Raw genomic sequence first — 20,723 nt, forward strand, 5'->3', positions numbered from 1 at the left:
GTATTTGGGATAGTCTCTGAGATTGTTTGCATCCTGAGAAAAATTGAGGTCAAATTAGGTTTCGGAGACTGTGAATTGTATGAATGTAATAGAAATAGGATTCGGAAATGAGAGTACCGAAGCTCGATGCATGTAGAAGGCGTGGTGTTTAATGTCGGCGATTCCTTCTGCTAGCCATTTTTCCTTGTCTCCGATTCTCTCCAGTATTACTCTCTCTTCTTTCTCTCGGTAAAGGAAGGTTGAATTTTAGCTATGTGAGATGAGTTTGGGTTAATGATTTGGCTTCATGGACTGATAGTTGATACAATCACAAATTCATTTTATTTTCTCTTAATTCTGTAAGGGCTTCCTCATTTCTCTTTAGTTCAGTATGTGATCTCTTTTTCTCTTCTTCCAAAGTGAGTTTGTCTTCCCTTAGTTTTCTAAGTAAGTGACTTTAACTGTGACAAGAACTGTGACATATACTATGACACGGACTATCTCTGGACATGCACTGTGACATGACCTGTCACTTCAAATTACATTATGAATTCACTGTTCATGTCATAGTTTATTAGTTCATGTCATAGTACATGTCACAGTACATCACCGACCATGTCACTTTTCGAAGCCCCAGTAAATGAGGGGTCCTAATTCTCTAGGGTTTCATATTTGGGATCCCCGTGGTTTGATCCAACAAACTATGTTTATGCATGACACATGCGGTACTAGTGTCTTCTAGAGTAGTATAGGCTCCAGAAAATTTAAGTTTTGTAATTCTGTTTGAACTTAGCCTATTTACTATGTTTTCTTTTCATTATGTATAGTGTAAGTATTTGGGCCAATACCATTCAACACACACTTTCCTATCACCACTGGGAGATCAAAGATTACAGAATAATAGGAGAATACTTCTCCTGCATTTTAGGAAATCCAAAGGAACAAGAAGAAGATTGCAGAATCAGATATTACAGCGAAAATAAAGGAAGATCGCCTCACTGATCTTGCGTTTAAGGTAGGACTCATACATATCATTTTACATGATTTGCATATCGGATAAATGATCTGATATGCTTATCTTCATTAAGATGTTTTCATCTTGCGAGATTGGATATGCACGAAAATAAGGAAAATCATTTACTGTTTTAAAACCTTTACATGTATATCTTATTCAGTGATGCAATAGGAGATTTGATTGAGGGGGAGTCTTGCTCCTCTATAAAAGGTTTCGAAACAGTTTTCTGTAGTAGGTTTTTTGACTCTAAAAACAATTAGTTTTCGTTGTGTGTTGCTTAGCCTTCACATACTGGTTTTCATGTCAAAACTTCAACAGTTATTTAATAGTTTGATTTCTCACTACATACATATCATGAGCCATATTTGTAATCAGTGAGATCAGTGAGTTTGTGATCCAAGCAACTGAGGGGGAGATCTATAGTATAGAGAATACACTAAGCATTGGCTACGTGTGTAGAATAGTTTATGCAATTGTAAACAAGTTAACATTGTGTGCTAGTAAAGTGATTGTGATCAATATCACTACTTGTTATTGTATTCTCTTTACACATAGTGGATTTATCTTTCGTGTAGGCTACGTAAACAGCCTCGCAGTGAAGTTTCCTCAGTGGAGAGATTTACACTGCATCAGCCAAACTTGTGTTCGTTCTACGTGGATTGGTTGATTATTTAGTATTGTCTTTTATTCACATTATTGTTCCATCTGGTGTTTTCATATAGACTCGCTTTTGAATAAACGAGCACTTGTTGTCTACTTGGTGGTGCTAGCATGCCACATCCTAGACTTACCCATAGAGATGGCAAGGGAAGGTATGTATCCATGTCATTCTGACTTGAGTTGAATGAGAATTGATTTGTTGATTCAAAAAAAAAAAAAAAAAAACCAAGTGGAGTATGTGCCCCCCCCCCCCCCAATGGTTAAGTAAGTTGAGGGTTCTTTCTGCAAAATGAGCTAATTTTTTAACATAGGTTCGGTCCTAGAACCAAAATCGAGTCGAGAACTTATTTTCAGTTTGTTTAAATTGGACTAGAATTGTTAGTACTTATACATTGGTTTGGCTCGAAAAATGGTTTGATTCAATTTTTTCAGCCATTTTTATCCACCTCTAAGATAATCTATAAACAATCACGGGTGTAAGAAATCTCATTTTTTAGTAATCAAGTTATAGAGATTACTTGTTGTTGGCCGAATAGCCACCCTCAAGTATAAGGAGTACAACTAATAGTATAGGGATTTAAGAAAGGTTGTCGAACCCACGAGGATTGGATTCCTTTCACTAACTAGGGTGTTAACCTAAGGAGAGCTAGAATATGCAAATGTACAATCACAAACCTAAATTCATAAGGAAATCTAGGCTCATGGTGAGTATATACATTGTGGTAGTAGTGAAATTATTTGTTGGATAGAGTGGTGAACCAAATTAAAATAAATTCTCAAATGTAAATTAAACTACTCTAAACTAAACTAAACTAGTAATATAATGGATGAAGTTAGGGGTTGAATTGTCTACCACTAACCTCCCTTGCAAGTATTGAAGTTCAAATATAAGTGATGCTATTCTACTTTTTCAATTACCCTCTTTGCATCCGGATAAGACTACAAAGTCTTAAACTCATTTATTGTTATCAATTCCAACCAGATAAGTATAGAATTAATTACCTAAGAACAAATCTTCTTACCGATTAAGTGTCAATTCATTGTTCCTAGATGCATAAAGCTTTGAGTTTAGATAATCATGCAAACCAATCCTAGATCTAGGTGATTTTAACTCACAACCTTCATATGCACATAGAGGATGCTATCATGCTATCAATGCTCAAGGTTAACTACTCCCTAAATATTTTTTCATGAGATGACAAACACAACACATTCAAAATAGTTAAGTTTGAATGAATGCATTCACTTCTTGAATTAGCATATGACGATGAAAATCACAAATAAATTCAAATGTAAATTAAAACATCAATTCATACAAGTTTGGCTAGGGCTTTCAACCCTAACCCTAACAAAGTAATTACTCACTCATAATCATAAAAATTAGCATCAAATCTATAAAATATATCAAGGTAAATTAAAAAGTTAAGGAAAGAATGAACTAGTTGAAGCTTGACAAATTGATGGCTAGCTCCTCCTTGTCATCCTTGGTTGCTCCTTGGATCCTTCTTAATGGCGGAATGGATGATTGATGGTCTTCTTGTTGATGGTGGATGAATGGAATGGTGATAACGATATGATGCTTCTTTGGCTAACTTTGAGTGGTAGCGATGGAGGAGTGGTGGTGGTGATGGAGTTTATGGTGGTGGAAGATGGTAGATGTGGTGGTGATGATGGAGGAGATGGAGTAGTAAAGGGAGTATGAGTATTATGGATTTAGATTTTGGGAGGTGAAAATGGAGGTTTTGTGGTGGAGATGGAGAAAGAAATGATGTAATGGGTGTTATGGATGATGCATCTTCCTTGTGAGAAGAGATGCTTAAATAGATGAAGATAGAGGTGTGAAAATGATGATGAGAAGACAAGATAGGAGCTCAAGCATTGTAAGAAGCATAGAAGTGGAGTATGAGAGTGGTAATAGATCCTAAAAATAAGAGAAAATGATATGGTAGAGATGAAGTAAAAAGAGGGAAGTAATGATGAGCTATTAAAGAGAGTAGAATAAAAAAATATGCTAAAGGAGAAGAGAGCAGCAGCTAGCTCTCTTTATTGTGTATGAAAAGCATGAAAATGAAGAGTGTTGGAGTGGTTTTAGGTCACCAAAGTCAAAGTGACAAGCATGAGAGTAAAAGTGTGCAAGGGATGCCTATTATCCGAAAGATAATATGATGGATTAATCTTGCCATAATCATGTAGATTCTTCTAGGACTTTCCTTGATAATCTCAGCAACATAAACCTTCCAAAAATACACAGCAAAACCATCCAAAAAGGAATCTCGGCCAAGTTACCCTTATTTGACTAGGATTTGTTTTCTGCTTCTGAAGCTTCATTCTTGGACTAGGTCTGACTTGCTATTGCCATGTTTCTAGATGGTTCTTGACTTATCCATGATTTATGACATCATATCTTCAAGAATAATCAATAAACTTCTAGAAAAACTCCAAGTAAGCTGCCGGAAAAGATTTCCCAAAAAGCTTTGTGAAAAGCTGACAGTTTCTGCCTTATCGGGAAGCCTATTTTGCACTTGATTTCCCATTGCCTTGTTGATGATTATGACCAGTTCTTTAGCTCATGTTGAAGTAAAACATCATATCTTTAAGGAATAATGGTCTTTTATGTAAAAGGGCAGCTGGAAGAATGCAAGAAATGCTTTCCAAAACTTTTCCCTAAAAGCTGATTCTGAAACTGCAGTTTTCTGCTTTGCAGCAACTGTTTTGCATAATGATTTCCGTGGACTTCCCTTGTGATTTCCGGCCAAAAAAGTGATCAAAATTAGTCCTTTGCATTAATACTTCATGATCCATAGCTTCATTGCTCCATTTAAACACCTATTTTTCTAGGATTGCTTTACGAAGTACTTGTGCTGCCAAAAGTGGTGGTGTATGAAAAATTCGTCGAAATTTCAATTTTTCTCATCTTGTCAAGATTTTCTACAAAACATGAAATTAGATTAGTCGACACTAAATTGGACTTTTAGAACAAGTAATTTCCATGTTTTAGGGCACACACACACACACACACACACACACACACACATATATATATATATATACAGATTCTATCCAGAGCGGAGCTCCGCTTTGAAAATTAACGTGTGAAGTTTGAGTTTTCGGTCACTTTTCGGTCGCATATCCACATCTCGACTGTTCAGTTTTTAGGTACTAGTGTATAGATCGTCTCTGAAAATTTTCAGCCAAAATGATGATCGTTAAGGCATTGATAAGTGCCTTAAAGCTAGTACGGTTCAGGTTGACAGATTCAGTCCTTCTATTGGTTAAAAAGAGTTAGATGCCTTAATGATCATCAATTTGGCTGAAAATTTGCAGAGATGATCTATACAGTAGTACCTAAAAACTGAACGGTTGAGATGTGGATATGCGACCGAAAAGTGACTGAAAACTCGAACTTCACACGTTAATTTCAAAGCGGAGCTCCGCTCTGGATTGGATATATATATATATATATATATATATATATATGAAATATGATCCAACACTTGCAAAACAAGGTATTTGTAAGTATCGATATAAAAATCTTTGACAATCAAGTCAGTAAAATACTCGAGCATTGAATAAAAGTGTAGGGCTTGTTTGTTACTTTTACCACAAGTATCCTTGTCCTTTTTATTTTTAATTTTTAAAAGGGGGTTTGGAAGCTGGGAAGCTCATTCACACCCTAAACATTTTATTGACAATTGAGAAGAATACCACGGAGAGGACATTAGGTCAAAGGCCCGTGAAGAATTACATTGATCTTTAGAGAGAATATCTTGAATAATAACAAACACTCTCACCTAACCATAATTCATCTACAGAATCAACACTAACAAGTTGTGCCAAACAATGTGCAAAACCATTAGCTTCACACTTGATATGCCATAATTGAAGAAAATTGAAAAATTACACATACCTCTTACAATCATCAACAATCCGGCCTAGAGCAGAAAAATCATTTTTCCTATTCAGCGCAGAAACAAGCTGAGCACAGTCACTCTCTAAATCGGTCTCCAACCAGTTCTGATGGATTGCAAGTAGCGCAGGCCCACCCTAAGGGCTTCCATCTCCATGCGTAGAATGTTCTGGGCATAGCAGAATGGCTTAGCCATTGCTGCCTTCATCATCCCTGTCCCTCTTTATGTGGACTACTCATCTTTAGTTGCTCTTTTTTTTCTGATGACAATCTTTAGTTTCTTTTTGTGCATGGAAGATTTGCTAATTCTACTTTCCGACAGTAGTTGAGTACTCCAAGCTGATCATTATCATTAGGATTTGTTGACGTGTTTACTACAAAAATAAAAATTATCATTCAAATCTGGTTGGAGTCCTTTTTGGTGATTAGGACTGTAATACTGTTCTTCAACCATTGGTGGTTGGCACCTAATGGGCCGGGCCATTGGTCCCAGTGGCAGTTTTGAAATATCACCACGAAAACGGTAGTATTTTTGTCCTCAGGAAAAGTATTACAGCCAACGATCGTTATTTTAATTTTTTTTTTTAACTCCGTCGTCGTCTTCTTTCTTTTTTTCCTCCGAATCGGAGAAGAACGATTACAAATCTCTCTGTGCAATTCTCCGTAGGGCTTTGAATTATTGCTCGGAATTCCCACCACCTGGTTTCTCCGGTGCTCCGCGGCACCCGTATAGTCTCTTGGCTACGCGTACCGCCGTTGTCTGATTCATGGTCTGATCCGAGCCGATTCGCAATTTGACCGTGGCGATGGCGTCGGCGCAGAACCAAGCGGCGAATGTCGATCTATTCGATGCGTATTTCCGACGAGCCGATTTGGACCGCGATGGTCGAATTAGTGGCGCCGAAGCCGTCGCTTTCTTCCAAGCCTCCGGTCTCCCTAAACCGGTCCTTGCGCAGGTACTTCTCCTGTATATGCATGTCGGTTAACACGTTTATGCTATGTATGTGTGTGATTATAGTTTTGATCGGGCTTTGGTGTTGATATTAATGTGTTCTGAATCGGATTGATTTGAGTTTTTAGTCTAGTTGTGATTGAAGTGGTTGATATAAGCTCCGGACATCGTAATTCTCTGATCGGAGCTGAGTTTTGTAATCGGCATTGTTATAAATGGGGAATTGATGCTTATTCAGTTGAAATTTCGATACTACCATGACTAAGTAGTCCAGTTAGCATTTTAAGAACTTGAGAAAGTTTTGGTATCGTGTCATTAACCCTTTTTTGTCTTTTTGAAAATTAAATAACACTGGAAGTAGCTGTTACTCCACTCAGTTGCTTTTCTGGCTTATCCAGTCCGATCTTAGGTGCGGCACTTTAGTAATGTTATTTGCATTGCTAGTAAGATATGAGTTATCTGCATAGATGAAGCTATGAAGAATTGGTTTCCAAACGTACTACTAGGTAGTGGTGCAAACCTAGAGCAGCTTTTGTTTAGGTTCGGTATGAATGATTACATAAGCCGATTCTGAATTAGTATGGATTGCAGCATATAACTGACAGGTTTTTGGTTGGTTAATGATGATATGAACATATAGGTTTTTGGAGTCGTGTATCTGTTTAGTTGGAGTGATTACTATATAGAACAACAAGCGTGGATTATTCATCCGTTAGTTTTAGATCAAAATGTAGTATTTTGTCATTATGTGTTTCCAACAGAAGTTTGGATCAGTTCAAGTTATATTGTCTTATTGCCTATCTGGCAGATATGGGCACATGCAGATCGGAGGCAGACTGGTTTTCTTGGTCGGGAAGAGTTCTACAATGCTCTTAGACTTGTCACTGTGGCACAAAGTAAGCGAGACCTTACCCCCGAAATTGTGAAGGCAGCTTTATATGGTCCAGCTGCATCTAAAATACCTGCACCACAAATAAATTTGACGGGTACACCTGCACCTGCACCTCAGTTCAGTTCTGCTCCAGCAGTATCTTCCACCCCAGGTGGTGCTGTTACTCCCACATCCTCCCAAAATCTTGGGTTAAGGGGGCCACAAGTTTCTTCAAATGTAAATATGAACCACCAAGCTTTCCTTTCTCAAGGTCAGACAATGAGGCCACCAGTGCCTCAATCTACTACTGCTGCTTCCCAACTGACGCAGGGTGTTTCTTCACAAGGGTTCTCCCAGGGAGTTTCAGTGGTAGGTTCTCGTCCACCAAACTCGAGCATGTCAAATGATTGGGTTGGAGGAAGGGCAGGTGGATCTGTGACAGGGATGCACTCACAAGTCTCAAATAGAGGGATCACTCCATCTGCAACACAGGATGGATTTGGGCTGGCAACATCTGGACCAACAGTTTCCGCACTCTCTAGACCACAGGCACCTTCTGGCATGACACCATCAGGACCACCGGCTAAGGATTCCAAATCATTAAATGTTTCTGGGAATGGCTTTGCTCCTGACTCATCTTTTGGAGATGATGTGTTTTCTGCAATCCCATCTCAACCAAAGCAAAACGCTTCTACAAATTCATTTCCTTCTGGCAGCATACCAGTCTCATCTGCTGTTGTACCAGTATCTGCCGGGCCCCAATCATCTTCTCATGCATTTCCAGGTGGCAGTTTACCATTCTCATCGGCCATTGTTCCAGTTACTTCTGGTCCTCAATCTTCAGAGAGGCCAAGTACCGTTTCACCCATGCAGCCTGTTGGTGGCCAACCTCAGCAGCCCCGGTCATTTGCATCATCAAACCAGCAGGTCCCCACCCAGACTACAACATCTATCACATCTGGAGTTTCATATGGAGCTGGGAACTCTGCTTCTGGTCAATCCTGGCCAAGGATGACTCAAACTGATGTTCAGAAGTACTCAAATATTTTTGTGAAAGTCGACACAGACAGAGATGGGAAAATCACTGGTGATCAAGCTCGTGACTTATTTTTGAAATGGGGATTGCCAAGAGGTGGGGATATTTGCATTTAATTTAGCTTCTCGCTTGTGTTTTTACTTTTTAGTAGATGATATGAATTTATTAAAGCTCTCTGTTTTTTTTTTTTTTTTTTTTTTTGGCTTCTTCTTTTATGGTAGTTTGTAAATGAAACTGATAAGTCTATGTAAACTCTAATACCTCACTGTTTAAGTTGTTAACAGTAACTCCATTAATTTTCTTGTTTAAATCCACACATCTAGGTGGTGGTGGAGTGTCAGCTCTTACCTTATGCAATAAATTTCAAATTCATGAATTTGATATGCTAGATTGATAATTTATCAAATGTTCTCTTGTGAGCAGCTATGCTGCTGGATGTTTATTTTTTCAGATGTGTTGTAGTGTCTCTTTTGTGGTATACTGCCACCATGTGCACAGGCTACATCTTATAAGTGCTGCATAGAATTGCTTCTTGTATTTCATGCTGTTGTAAAAACTTGCTTGATGGCATAGTTGTTTAGGGTTTATTATTATTATTATTTTTTATTTTATTTATTATTATTATTATTATTTTTTTTTTTGCAACTCATATAACACACTACTTCATCTTTGTCTGCTCCATGTAGGCATGATGTCTAGATTTTTGTAGCTTTTTGCTTTTTTAATATGACAACAAACAATAACATTTTTTTTATATAAGTGCCAAATTCTCTACCTCTTAACTCTATGCTATTGTTTACATCTGTCAGAGATTTTAAAGCAGGTGTGGGACTTATCTGATCAAGATAATGATAGCATGCTTTCTCTCAAGGAGTTCTGTATCGCACTATATTTGATGGAGCGATATAGGGAGGGACGTCCTCTTCCAGCAGCTCTCCCAAGCAGTGTTTTGTTTGATTTATCCGGTATTGTTCAACCTGCAAATAATTACAGCAATGCTGGCAATGTAGCTTGGAGACCTGCAACTGGTATTCCTCCGCACATGACACCCCCAGTTGGTGGGATGCCTGGTCCTGGTGGTCGACCCCCAGTTGGAGGGATGCCTGGCCCTGGAGGTCGCCCCCCAGTTGGAGGGATGCCTGGTCCCGGTGGTCGACCTCCAGTTGGAGGAAGGCCACCAAAGCCAGTTCCTGCTTCTCATTTTGAGGAAAGGCCGCAGATCAATCAGCAGAAATCAAGAGTGCCAGAATTGGAGAAACATCTTGTAGATCAACTGAGTGAAGAGGAGATTAAGTCACTAAACACAAAGTTCAAAGAAGCAACCGAAGCTGATAAAAAGGTGCTTAGTTCATTACTTCATTCCCATCTTCCCAACTTTCAGTGAGACATTTGCCATGTCAGATGATGTGGTTGTATATATTTTTATTTTACTTTTTAAGTTCTATACGTGTCTGCCTACACACATTTTTTGATACTCACTGTGTATACCACCAGTATTTTGATTGCTCCTGCATGTTCTTTGTTTTAGCAGAGTTTTATTTCTTAATTTTGCTTTCTGAGACATTTCAAGTCATTTTGGGTAGCTCAGATAAGTAGCAAGTCTGGCGAGTTTTGTTTGTTTTGAATAACTGTTGTCTTGATTTTGATTCATTATTTTATGGAGAACGTTTCAATCAAGTTTAAGTGAGAAGTTTGTTACAGCAGTGAATGTATAATGATTCCATGTTCAGTTCATGGAGATGAGATTAGTTATCTTGAGGATAGGCATTTCTACATACTTTAGTGCTCATCATTTATTATATTTCATTGAACTTTATTTCTCTCTGCTTGGTTTTCCTCAACTTTCGACGCTATTCTTTTCCCTTGAAGGTAGGAGATCTGGAGAAAGAAATTTTGGAATCTAGAGAGAAAATCGAGTATTTCCGTGTCAAAATGCAGGAACTTGTGAGTATCTCATCTTCTTTCTTAAATGTGATTGTTGTGCATTTTAATTGTTACATGACGTATAAGCGATTTTGGATGTCCAAATGTTTGTTCTTTTAAGTAATGGTAATTCATGGTCTTCTTTCTATATCCTCGCTGGTGTAAGAAAAACTTTTTGGAAACTAGAAATTTCTCACATGCTATGTTCTTGATAGAAGGGAGGAGAGAAAATAAGGTACAGGGAAGTTACTGCAGAGAAAGAAATAGAGATGATATGGCATTACTTTGATAGCTTTATAATATTAAAATTTATCTAGGGTGGATTTGGTGAAGAGATTGACAAAGCTCTTCTCTTTATTTATGATATATGGATGGTTTTCTTGTTCATTAGATCCTTAGATTGACAAATACTCTTATAGTGAAGTGGCTTAGGTAAACATTATGTTTTCCTTTTATGGTCTGGGGCTCAAAATCCCTCGCGGCACTTACCTAGCTACTTGCTGAGTTTCCTGTAGGGTACAAGAGACCCCAGTTTTGAGCCTAGGTCTGCAAAGTGGGTTGGGGGATTCCTGGGTATCAAAAAAAAAAAAAAAAGTGTGTCAGTTGGAGTATCAGAAGATTTATTCACATGCACCACAATAATGATGAAAATAATGAACCAATTGTCCAATTTTATTTTATTCTTTTCTGATTTACAGCTAGGGTTATGAGGAGTATTTCTTATATTTGTTTTACTTGGAAGAAGAGATTATAGATCTTAGATCATTTGTTTTCTGATAATGTTCAGACTTTGCTGCATTTCAAGGTGGCTTCACTATATCGGTGCAGGATAGTTTTGGTATTTGATCAAATATGTGATAATTTATATCTAGTGGTTAATGTAGACAAATTATGCTTCTTCCTGTCAGCTGTTGACCGCTGATAAGGAAGAATCCTTAAATTTACATCTAAGTTTGACATGCTTCACCGTGTTGATAGCATATCACCTTGATATATTTTCTCTAATCTATCTTCCTCTTTTGTATAAGGTTTTGTACAAGAGCAGATGTGACAATCGTCTTAATGAGATCACAGAAAGGGCGTCTTCCGATAGACGTGAGGTATATTCTAGTATGCTTGAGGAAATGCACACATTCACATTCGTCTTTAGTTGCTCATTGACTCATTGAATAATACATGAATTTAGGCGGAGATCCTAGCCAAGAAATATGAAGAGAAATACAAACAAACTGGAGATGTAGCTTCCAAATTGAGTATTGAAGAAGCCACCTTTCGTGATCTGCAGGTACTTGTCACTAAGTTTCATAATTTGTTGAACATTGAGTGAGCACATATTTTGGTATTTTGCTCTTTTGAAGATAAAGAGGCATATGCTACTGTGTACTGTGTTGAGGTGGTTCCCTTTAAGTGTTCTGGTAGATAAACTAAAATTTGAATTCAAAATCAAGTAGGACTTTTTATGTTTTGGAGTAATAGAACAGATAAAAACCTATGCTACTTTTAGGAGTAGTGGGATAGAGGGTGTAGAGGGTAGAGAGAAAGTAAGATGAAAAGAGGAATATAGTTAAATGCTGATAGCCTAAGAGGCATATTCATCTTATTTGTTCTATAATAAAGAGACTTGTACACCCAAGATTGAATTAAAAGTTATGAAATTTATATTAAATTTGATTGATTACAAGTTTAATAGATAAGGGTAATGTTGTAGTCTTCTTGGGTTATGTTTTGCTTCCTTTATCTAGCTGTGAAGAAGTCCACGGCTTTTCTTTCTTCTTTCTGTTTCATTTTTCAATAAAAGGTTGTTTCCGTTTCAAAAGGAGAAAGAAAACAAAAAGCTCAGGGCAATGATGTCATCAATATATAACTTAACTACCCTATTTTTCTCACGCTAGCTGTCACATGCATTGCATGTGGTTGCTCCTAGTATGATAGAATCTATTTTCTTATGGTTCTATGTGCAGGAGAAGAAAATGGACCTATACCGGGCAATTGTCAAAATGGAGCAAGAAGGTAGTGGTGATGGCACTCTTCAGGTATGTTTAAAGATTTAAACTTAGATGACTAAAGATAATCTTTCCAGAGTCTGATTAATTTTTTAACTAACATTTTCAGGATCGCGTTGATCGCATCCAATCTGATCTTGATGAGCTTGTGAAAACTCTCAATGAGCGCTGCAAAAAGTATGGATTACGTGCAAAACCTACAACATTAACTGAGCTTCCCTTTGGTAAGTTGATCTCTTCCTCTTGTTAACTTTATATATATAAACCATGTCATAAAATTCTTCAGAGTTTATGACTATCCGAAAGGGTTTCATGAGTTTGTCATTTCTTTCTTTTTATTTTTCACTGCATAAAGATCAATTATGTTGCACTTGGCTCCTGGTTTTAACTTTTGTTTTCTAAACAAGGCTGGCAAGTGGGCATCCAAGAAGGAGTGGCTGACTGGGATGAAGATTGGGATAAGTTCGAAGATGAAGGTATGCCATAAATTGATCTTAAGTAGGTTGGTTCATCATAATTGTTAGATTAGCATTAGCACATCAAGTTGACAAACAATTATAAACATTTGATACCTAATCTACCAGATATACATTGCTATATCATTCCAGGGAGTCTTGTCCTCAGTGTTGTACTTTATTTATCAAATGCATGTCTCTTATCGAATATTTAGAGTCGGATGCATATGTTATTCCTGCCGATTTCATGGTGACTGATCTGTGGTTGGCTCGGTTATAGGAGTACACTTGTTTCACGCATCCTTTGCAAAAGAGGTTTTTAGTTGTGGTACTCATTTAGAGATAGTTTCCCCCTTCCCCATGGTGAATGTATTATATAGCTACGTTTTAGTTCCATTTATGAATTTGCTAATTTGAAGATTGGTTTCTAAATTCTCAAGGTGGCTAATACAGAATTTTACTCTTCAGGATTCACTTTTGTCAAAGAGCTCACTCTTGATGTACCAAATGTCCTAGCTCCTCCAAGACAGAAATCCTCATCAGCAAAGAAGGAAAAAGCTTCTACAGCTGAGAGTCCAACAGCTGCTTCTCAGCCTAAAGTTGATGGCGAGTCGGAAAAGCCTCAAAGTACAGGTGAAAGAGTTGTTGAAAATGGAGCAGCTTATGATAAAAATGAAGACGAATCAGTAAAAAGTGTTCCAAACAGCCCATTAGCTAGCAGTACTGTTGGAAGCCCGTCTAGAGAATTTTCAGATTCTAACTTTGGAAAGACTACAGTCTCACCCCGTGACAAGGAAACTCAAAGGTATATTTCTAATATTTCAGTTTTCTGTGTATGTAAGATCTGCTTAATTAGTGTTTGTTGATGCGTTACACTTAAAGAGGAGGTCTGGTTATTGCCAAAAACTGTACCTCCGCTTTAAATTATAGAAAGTTACTGTCTTCATCACAAGAATTTTTATACTATCCTGTATTCCTGATACTTGAAATGAACATCCCGTAACACTTGGTTGTTTGTACAACATATAGACACACACACACACACATACCATTTTTTTTCCCTATAGGATTATTCCCATTTAAATTATATGTCATCATGCTTCATCTCAAGTTCTTGGTGCACATGGATTTTTCATCTTGATTAGCTCTGTGGTGCATTTTTATTGAAAGGAATGATTTATCAACCAGCCCGGCCTTAAGTTTTTTTATTGAAATTACTAAAATGTCTATAACCCTGTCCTTTGTTAAATGGTGCTTCTCATTAATGTCATCCTGCCTTAAATGACCATCAGATCATATTGGTGAATCTGTAGAGAATTGCACATCTTCTGTACCTGCATAATTGTTGCAATGACATATTTTTCATGTGCAGTGATCATGGGGGTGCTGGGTCTGTATTTTCTGGTGACAAGAGTTTTGACGAACCAGCGTGGGGTACATTTGACGCCAATGATGACGTTGACTCGGTGTGGGGATTTAATGCAGTTAGTACCACCAAGGTAACCCAATACTTTAGCATTGTGTACTCAGTATTAGTCAAATCGAAATCAATACTTGACCTCATGTAATTGCTGGATGATTTATCTTCTACTATCTAGTTATTTGTGGTGTTGTGGTGACCTGTTATTGTTTCTTAGTTTTGTTACAGTGGTTGCCTCTAGGGACCTGAGAAAATTACTTGTTTGGTTCTGTTGTGTGAGTTTTAGATAATTTTAATAGTATTGTTATTGCTTTGATCTTCAGTGATTTTTTAGTCTTTTTTTATTTATTTTTTATGTAAATCACTGTAGTAGCTAGAGTTTCTTCAACCAAATATGAAAGACTAAAAAGGAGTTTCTTTGATCTTAATCCAAATTGAGGTTCCGGATTCAGTATTGGCTTTATGTATATACAAAAGGAGTTATATTTTGGGCTTTGTTCAATTAAAGTCTCGGTAGCGGCACTTTAAATTTGGCATTAGGAAAAGAATTATGCATTAAGATCATCTTGTGTTATACAGAGTAAGGTCTACAGTGCATGGATATGTGAAATCAGAGGTGTATCCCATACCGATACTGGAAACGGGTCGGATACGCTTGGAAACGTGATTTACTCTTGGTGGATACATGTTTTTGAAAAAGGGGGGGGGGGGGGTATTGGAATTTTAATGATCCAGAAATAGAAGATAAAAAATACTAAATAAACCTAATATCCTGCCGTGAGTTTGATACGATCAGTCCGCAGGCTCTTCATCTTCGCGCAAACAGAGCAGTCTTCATTCTACTTCATCATCTTTGCGCGAGCTTTACTAGTCTTCTCCTCTCTTCTCTTCATCATCTATGCAGAAGACTTATCAGTTCATTTCATAGATACTATCTCTTGTAACTATATATTCCTTTATGATAGTTACATAACTCCTTTGGTGATTAGAAGACTCCTAGAAGACTTGTATAGTTTTACACTCCTAGAAGACTTGTACTTGTTATGTCTCTTAGCAATATAAACCATTTGTCAGCCACTGTTTATCTGTGCTTGATAACCCCAATTATCTTCTCTTATTGCCTAAACATTTTGTGAACCTTTTATGATGTTTTATTTGAATTTCTACTGTTTAATGATTTCCTTTTTGTATTTTGCTTTTATTGACCTTTCTATAAAAGCTGTTTCTTTTCAAAAAGAAAAAAAGAAAGAAAGTTTTCCTTTTAAGTTATATATACACACCTCATATCGAATCCGTACCGTTTCTCCGTACCCGTTTTCGTGCTTTCTTAGGTGAAGGTGCATAGTGTGTTGCATATTTTTGGAAATGTTGGGGGGCTTCATGAAAGGAAAATAAATAAGACTAAACATACTAGGTGCTTGCTCATAGTATAGATGGTGGTGACGGTGAAAAGCAGGTCGGTTTAAAAGGCAACTAACTGTGATTTCTTTCTTCCAAGCTTTCTTCTTTGCTGCTATTTGTGATTGTTCTTGGCATACTGAATTGTGCTATTAACGCTCTGATCATGTATGATGTAGGATACGGATCATGACGGTAATAGAGATAACTACTATTATGGTGGGTCTGGAGAGTTTGGCCTCAACCCTATCAAGACTGGGTCATCCCAAACTAGTAGCTTTTCCCAGAAGAGCCGCCCATTTACTTTTGATGATTCTGTTCCTAGCACTCCACTCAATTCAGGATACTCTCCACCAAGGTTCAAAGATAGTTTAGAACCCTCATTTGACAGCTTGTCCAGGTTTGATTCCTTCAGATCACATGATAGTGGATTTTTCCCTCAAGAAAAGTTTGGAAGATTTGATTCTATGCGCAGCAGTAGGGACTTCGATCAGGGTCATGGGTTCCCATCATTTGATGACATCCCAGATCCATTTGGGTCTTCAGCGCCATTTAGGACATCACTGGATAGTGAAACTCCAAGAAGGGACTCAGACCCTTTTGGTTCTTCCTCGTCATTTAGGATATCATTTGACAGTCAAACTCCAAGAAGAGACTCAGACCCTTATGGGTCTTCAGGTCCATTTAGGACATCATTTGACAGTCAAACTCCAGGAAGAGACTCGGACCGTTTTGGTTCTTCAGCGTCATTTAGGACATCATTCGATGGTCAAACTCCAAGAAGAGATTCAGACCCTTATGGGTCTTCAGCTCCATTTAGGTCGTCATTCGACAGTACTCCAAGAGCAGACTCTGACCCTTATGGATCTTCAGCTCCATTCAGGACATCATTTGACGGTCAAAGTTCAAGAAGAGATTCGGACCCTTTTGGGTCCACAGGGCCTTTTAAGCTATCGATGGAGAGTCAGACTCCGAGAAGAGACTCCGATAATTGGAGTGCATTTTAGCTGTTTGAAGCTTTATTAGTGCAGTATATTCATGGACTAGTTGGTTTGCCCTTGTTTTCTCTGCGGACCCTTATGGATCTTCAGCTTCATTCAGGAAATCAATCGACAGTCAAACTCCAAGAAGCGATTCGGACCCTTTTCAGGTCCTCAGGGTCTTTTAAACTATCAATGCGGAAGTAGACTCCGATAATGGACTGTGGGAAGCTTTGTAAGTGCAGGATATTAATGGACTGGTCGGTTGTCCTTGTTTCTGATGCCTCAAAATTACTGAAAGCTTGTATTGTATTTTTGTATTTCATCTTGTGTATGCCTCTTGCTTTATAATTTTTTTTTCCTGTTCAGCTTGGTGGATGATTTTGTTCTATTTTTTCTGAATTTTCCTATTCCTGTTGAGGCTGATGCCAATAGTTTTCTTTTCCCCCATCTTTACACACTTGATGATTGTATTATTAATTGAGTTGTATTTTTTGTGGCTTCGCCATATTCTTCTCTAGAATAGAACTTGTAGTTGGTTCTTTTTCCTCGAACAAGAGTGCAGTTTTGCTAATACAGTATGGGACATTCAGAACTTTGCTTATTTCAGTACAGTTTCAAATTGTTTGTTTGGGTGATTTTCTATTTGTTCAATATATTAACGTTCATTTTCTGATGGTTTGCTTGAATGCTTGTGGAGCATATACTCTTTTACGCCTGAAGCAATGTTTTCTTTTCTGCGTTTCTCGAGTTCATATGTTCTTTCATAGTTTATGGTACAAAGAGAAGTTTATGTAAATCGGATACTTTAAAAACAGTCGATTGATCATTTGATTGTTATTGCGATGGTTTTGGGATTTCTACTTTCTACCTACTCTAATATTGATGTGGGATGCTCTAGGTCTCCCAGTTCTGTTACCACTTGGCACTTGAGTTGCTCTTTTCTTTAGTATCTTCTTGTCTGACAACATAACTTGAATTAAGTTCCAGTGGGATGAAAAATACCCTTCGTACTTGGGTGATCACTTAATCTTGTATCTTCATTAGTGAAGTCATTTGCCCATTAATGCTAATTTGCTAGAGAATTGAAGTCAGATTTGTTATCAGTATTACTAATGTTTACGGGTTCTGATACCACCTGAAAGTCTACCTCGACCGTGGAAGCTTGAAAGAGAGTGAAATGCTATTAGTCCTGGGGCATCTGGTGCTCAATTTGCCCAACTCCCTCCCACTTTCATACTGCTCTAATGTCATATCGTAAACTCTTATTGCTATAGTATACACCTCCAATAATTTCTAAATGCACCTCAGTGGGCAGAAATCAATACCAATTGTCCATAGATGTGACAATTTCAATTGGGAAATGATGTACGCAAAATATACAGACATGAAAACATTCGGTGGTCGATTAGCCAATAATGATTGTTTTACGAGAAGTAGTCATCATCCGTTTATTTCCAGAAGATTTGGATAAATTCTCAATCACAATCCATGTTCCTAACATTTCAAATCCAATACAACATAGCTTAATCTCTTCCTCTTCCCTGTAATTTCTTTCCTCATTTGCAGAAAGCAAATGAAACAAACAATAATATACGTTATTTATTTCTTAACATGAAGAAAGTCATCACAATATTACAAAAACCAGCAGCACCTATCTTAAAGCAAAACAGTCGATATCAGTGCAATCCGTAAATCTTTCTAAAATTTGAGAATTACAATTTTACTAACACCATTTCAGTAAATGATTGAAGATGCCATTTGTGACCAAAAGAAGATAATAAGGATCTTTTGGCAACACATATGAAATGGTTGCATGCTACTATACTGAGAAGATCATAGTTGATGCTCATTGCTCAAACATCCTTGGCAGCAAAAATTTCTTGCAGAGCAAACCAAGTTCCTGAAATCCCAAGAGTAATTCCTATGGCCAAAATGCTTACGTCTGAGAGCCATTGCTTCCACCCCATCTCTCCCTTGAAGACCATGAGATGAAACAAGGTAGGCACAACGAACCCCAGAACACAGCACACACCACTCCCAACCAAAGCCATGAAATCAGCAAAGTTGGGGACCAACAAAGCCACCAAACTCACCGCCAACACGAGCAGCCATCTCAACCACAAGCAGTATCTCCCACCCCACAGCCGCCTCTCCACGATTTCATAAACCGGGTTCATCATTATAGGCAATGTGAAGAACAGATTGATCACAAGACCAAGCTTCACCAGGGTGGAAATCACGCCTTTACCAAGGTTAGCCGTGATCAAGTCCCTAGTGTGTTCCCCGAAAGCAAAGTAACCGAAAGCTCCAAAGCTCCCGTACATGAGAGCAATGAACACCATCGTAAAAGCCAAGACTCTCCCAAACTTATCCTTATCTTTGGCCTCGGACTCCAAAGGCAAAACCATCCCAACCCCTTCAAATGAGTACACAGACACACCCAAGGCATAGAAGAACAAAGAAACATCCCCAAAAGTTTTCAACGAAGAGAAATCCACCCCTTTGATCATAATCAACACATCCTCAATGATCACCACGCCCATTGCTCCAAGATCAACCACATCAGCAAAAATACTCAAAGGGGCCAAATGGGTAAGCGTTTTAATGGAATTCAATCCTAATTGAAACGGGAAACACCCCCAAATGTAAAAGCTTTTGGGAGCCAGACCCATTATATTGGGGCTCAAATCGGTTGAAGTTGGGGGATTGATCAAATGGGCCAGTGTATTCCCAATAAAAAGAAGATAACCAACGCAAAAACCAGCCTGAGCAAGAATGATAAGAACATCAACCACTAACCTCCCGGCAGAGCCACAGACTCTGAAGCCCAAATCCCCGAACGACGCAATCTTCGTCGGCGCGTCGGGAGACTCGAGCTTCCGGCGCGTGTAGACCAACAGCATCATGCAATGGTGGGTCAGAAACGCGACGAAGAAGAGCGTCAGGAGGCTCATGATCCAACCGGTGCGTTTGAACGAGTACGGCATACCCAGAACGCCGGCGCCGACGATGGCGATGAAGACATTGGCGAAGGTCTTGGCTTGGGACGACAGCGGCTTCGGGGCTCCGATCAGCGGCGTCTCCTCGGTCGCCGGCGGTGATCGGAGACGGCTGGAGGACGAGGTTGCTTCTTTCTCGAACCCCATATTAATTTTGTAGATATGATTATCTAATCTTGACCCTGAAATCAACAAGATCAAGAACAGAGTTTTCAAAATGGGTTTTGTTTGATTATGGGAGATACAGTTACGGAATTAGAAAAGAAAATGAGAAGCGAGAGGGAGAGTTTGAATTGACATCAACGTGCTTAGTTTGCAATTTTTTGAACTTTGACACCTGAATTTGATATTTTGGACCAGAATAGAAATGAAAGGCAAGCTTTTTGGCACCAGAAATAACTATCCAATTATGGTGATCAATTTTTATATTTAACAAACTTCGGGTATAGATATTTGTCTGGTACTTGATTGGCTGCCGTTGTCCTTCACCACCTGAGATTGGGTAATAAAGATATGTCCTTTCTGGCTTTCTCCTTTTCCTTTGGATAAGAAAAAAAAAAAAAAAAAAAAACTATTTTCGTTACTTAATATCGGAATTTATACTAGAATTAATGTCCAAATGTAACGATATAAAAAAATTTACTCATAGTCGTAATGTATTTTTTTATCAATAAAATATCGTTGAAGTGGACAAGAGAAGGGAAGGGAAGGGAAGGGAAGGGAGGAGAGAGATCGTTTAAGTGTTTGGTTTTGAAACTTACGTGGAGCATACACATAAGTACAGATTCTAAAAAGCTAACATGGGTAATGATAAGCGATTGTGAGATGAAGGTGATCTTATTACGTGTACCTAATCATATTAGTTAATTGAGCATGATTGGAACTTATCAAGATGCCACGACTTTTACATATCAAGAACGCAAAGCCACCAATTCAATAATATGGTCATTGATTAAGAAACAAACAAACGAAGGATCGTAAGTAGTTCTGCTTATCACTAGATAATTCTCCTTCATTATCTCAGATTTACCCTTAATTGGTATATTTGAGTTAAGCTGGTCAATTTACCACTTTCAACTTACTAATGAAAGTTATGGCAAATGGAATTTTTTATTTTTATCA

General features: G+C 38.1%; 2 protein-coding genes across 2 annotated transcripts; one reads left to right on the top strand and one right to left on the bottom strand.

The window, feature by feature from the left end:
- The first annotated feature begins 6,137 nt into the window (after positions 1-6,137).
- Positions 6,138-17,208, top strand: LOC112173871 (actin cytoskeleton-regulatory complex protein pan1). The gene is made up of 12 exons (XM_024311557.2): positions 6,138-6,517; positions 7,322-8,516; positions 9,230-9,759; positions 10,290-10,364; positions 11,372-11,443; positions 11,530-11,628; positions 12,305-12,376; positions 12,456-12,570; positions 12,754-12,822; positions 13,270-13,606; positions 14,174-14,300; positions 15,799-17,208. Exons 1-12 carry the CDS (start codon positions 6,368-6,370, stop codon positions 16,624-16,626), a joined length of 3,669 nt encoding a protein of 1,222 aa, XP_024167325.1. The 5' UTR covers positions 6,138-6,367; the 3' UTR covers positions 16,627-17,208.
- A 913-nt stretch (positions 17,209-18,121) lies between these two features.
- On the bottom strand, positions 18,122-20,014 carry LOC112172833 (amino acid transporter AVT3B). Its single transcript, XM_024310329.2, has one exon. The coding sequence runs from the start codon at positions 19,746-19,748 to the stop codon at positions 18,456-18,458; it is 1,293 nt and encodes a 430-aa protein (XP_024166097.1). The 5' UTR covers positions 19,749-20,014; the 3' UTR covers positions 18,122-18,455.
- Positions 20,015-20,723: the final 709 nt, after the last annotated feature.

Source organism: Rosa chinensis, chromosome 6, assembly GCF_002994745.2.
Source record: "Rosa chinensis cultivar Old Blush chromosome 6, RchiOBHm-V2, whole genome shotgun sequence".
Lineage (NCBI taxonomy): Eukaryota > Viridiplantae > Streptophyta > Magnoliopsida > Rosales > Rosaceae > Rosa > Rosa chinensis.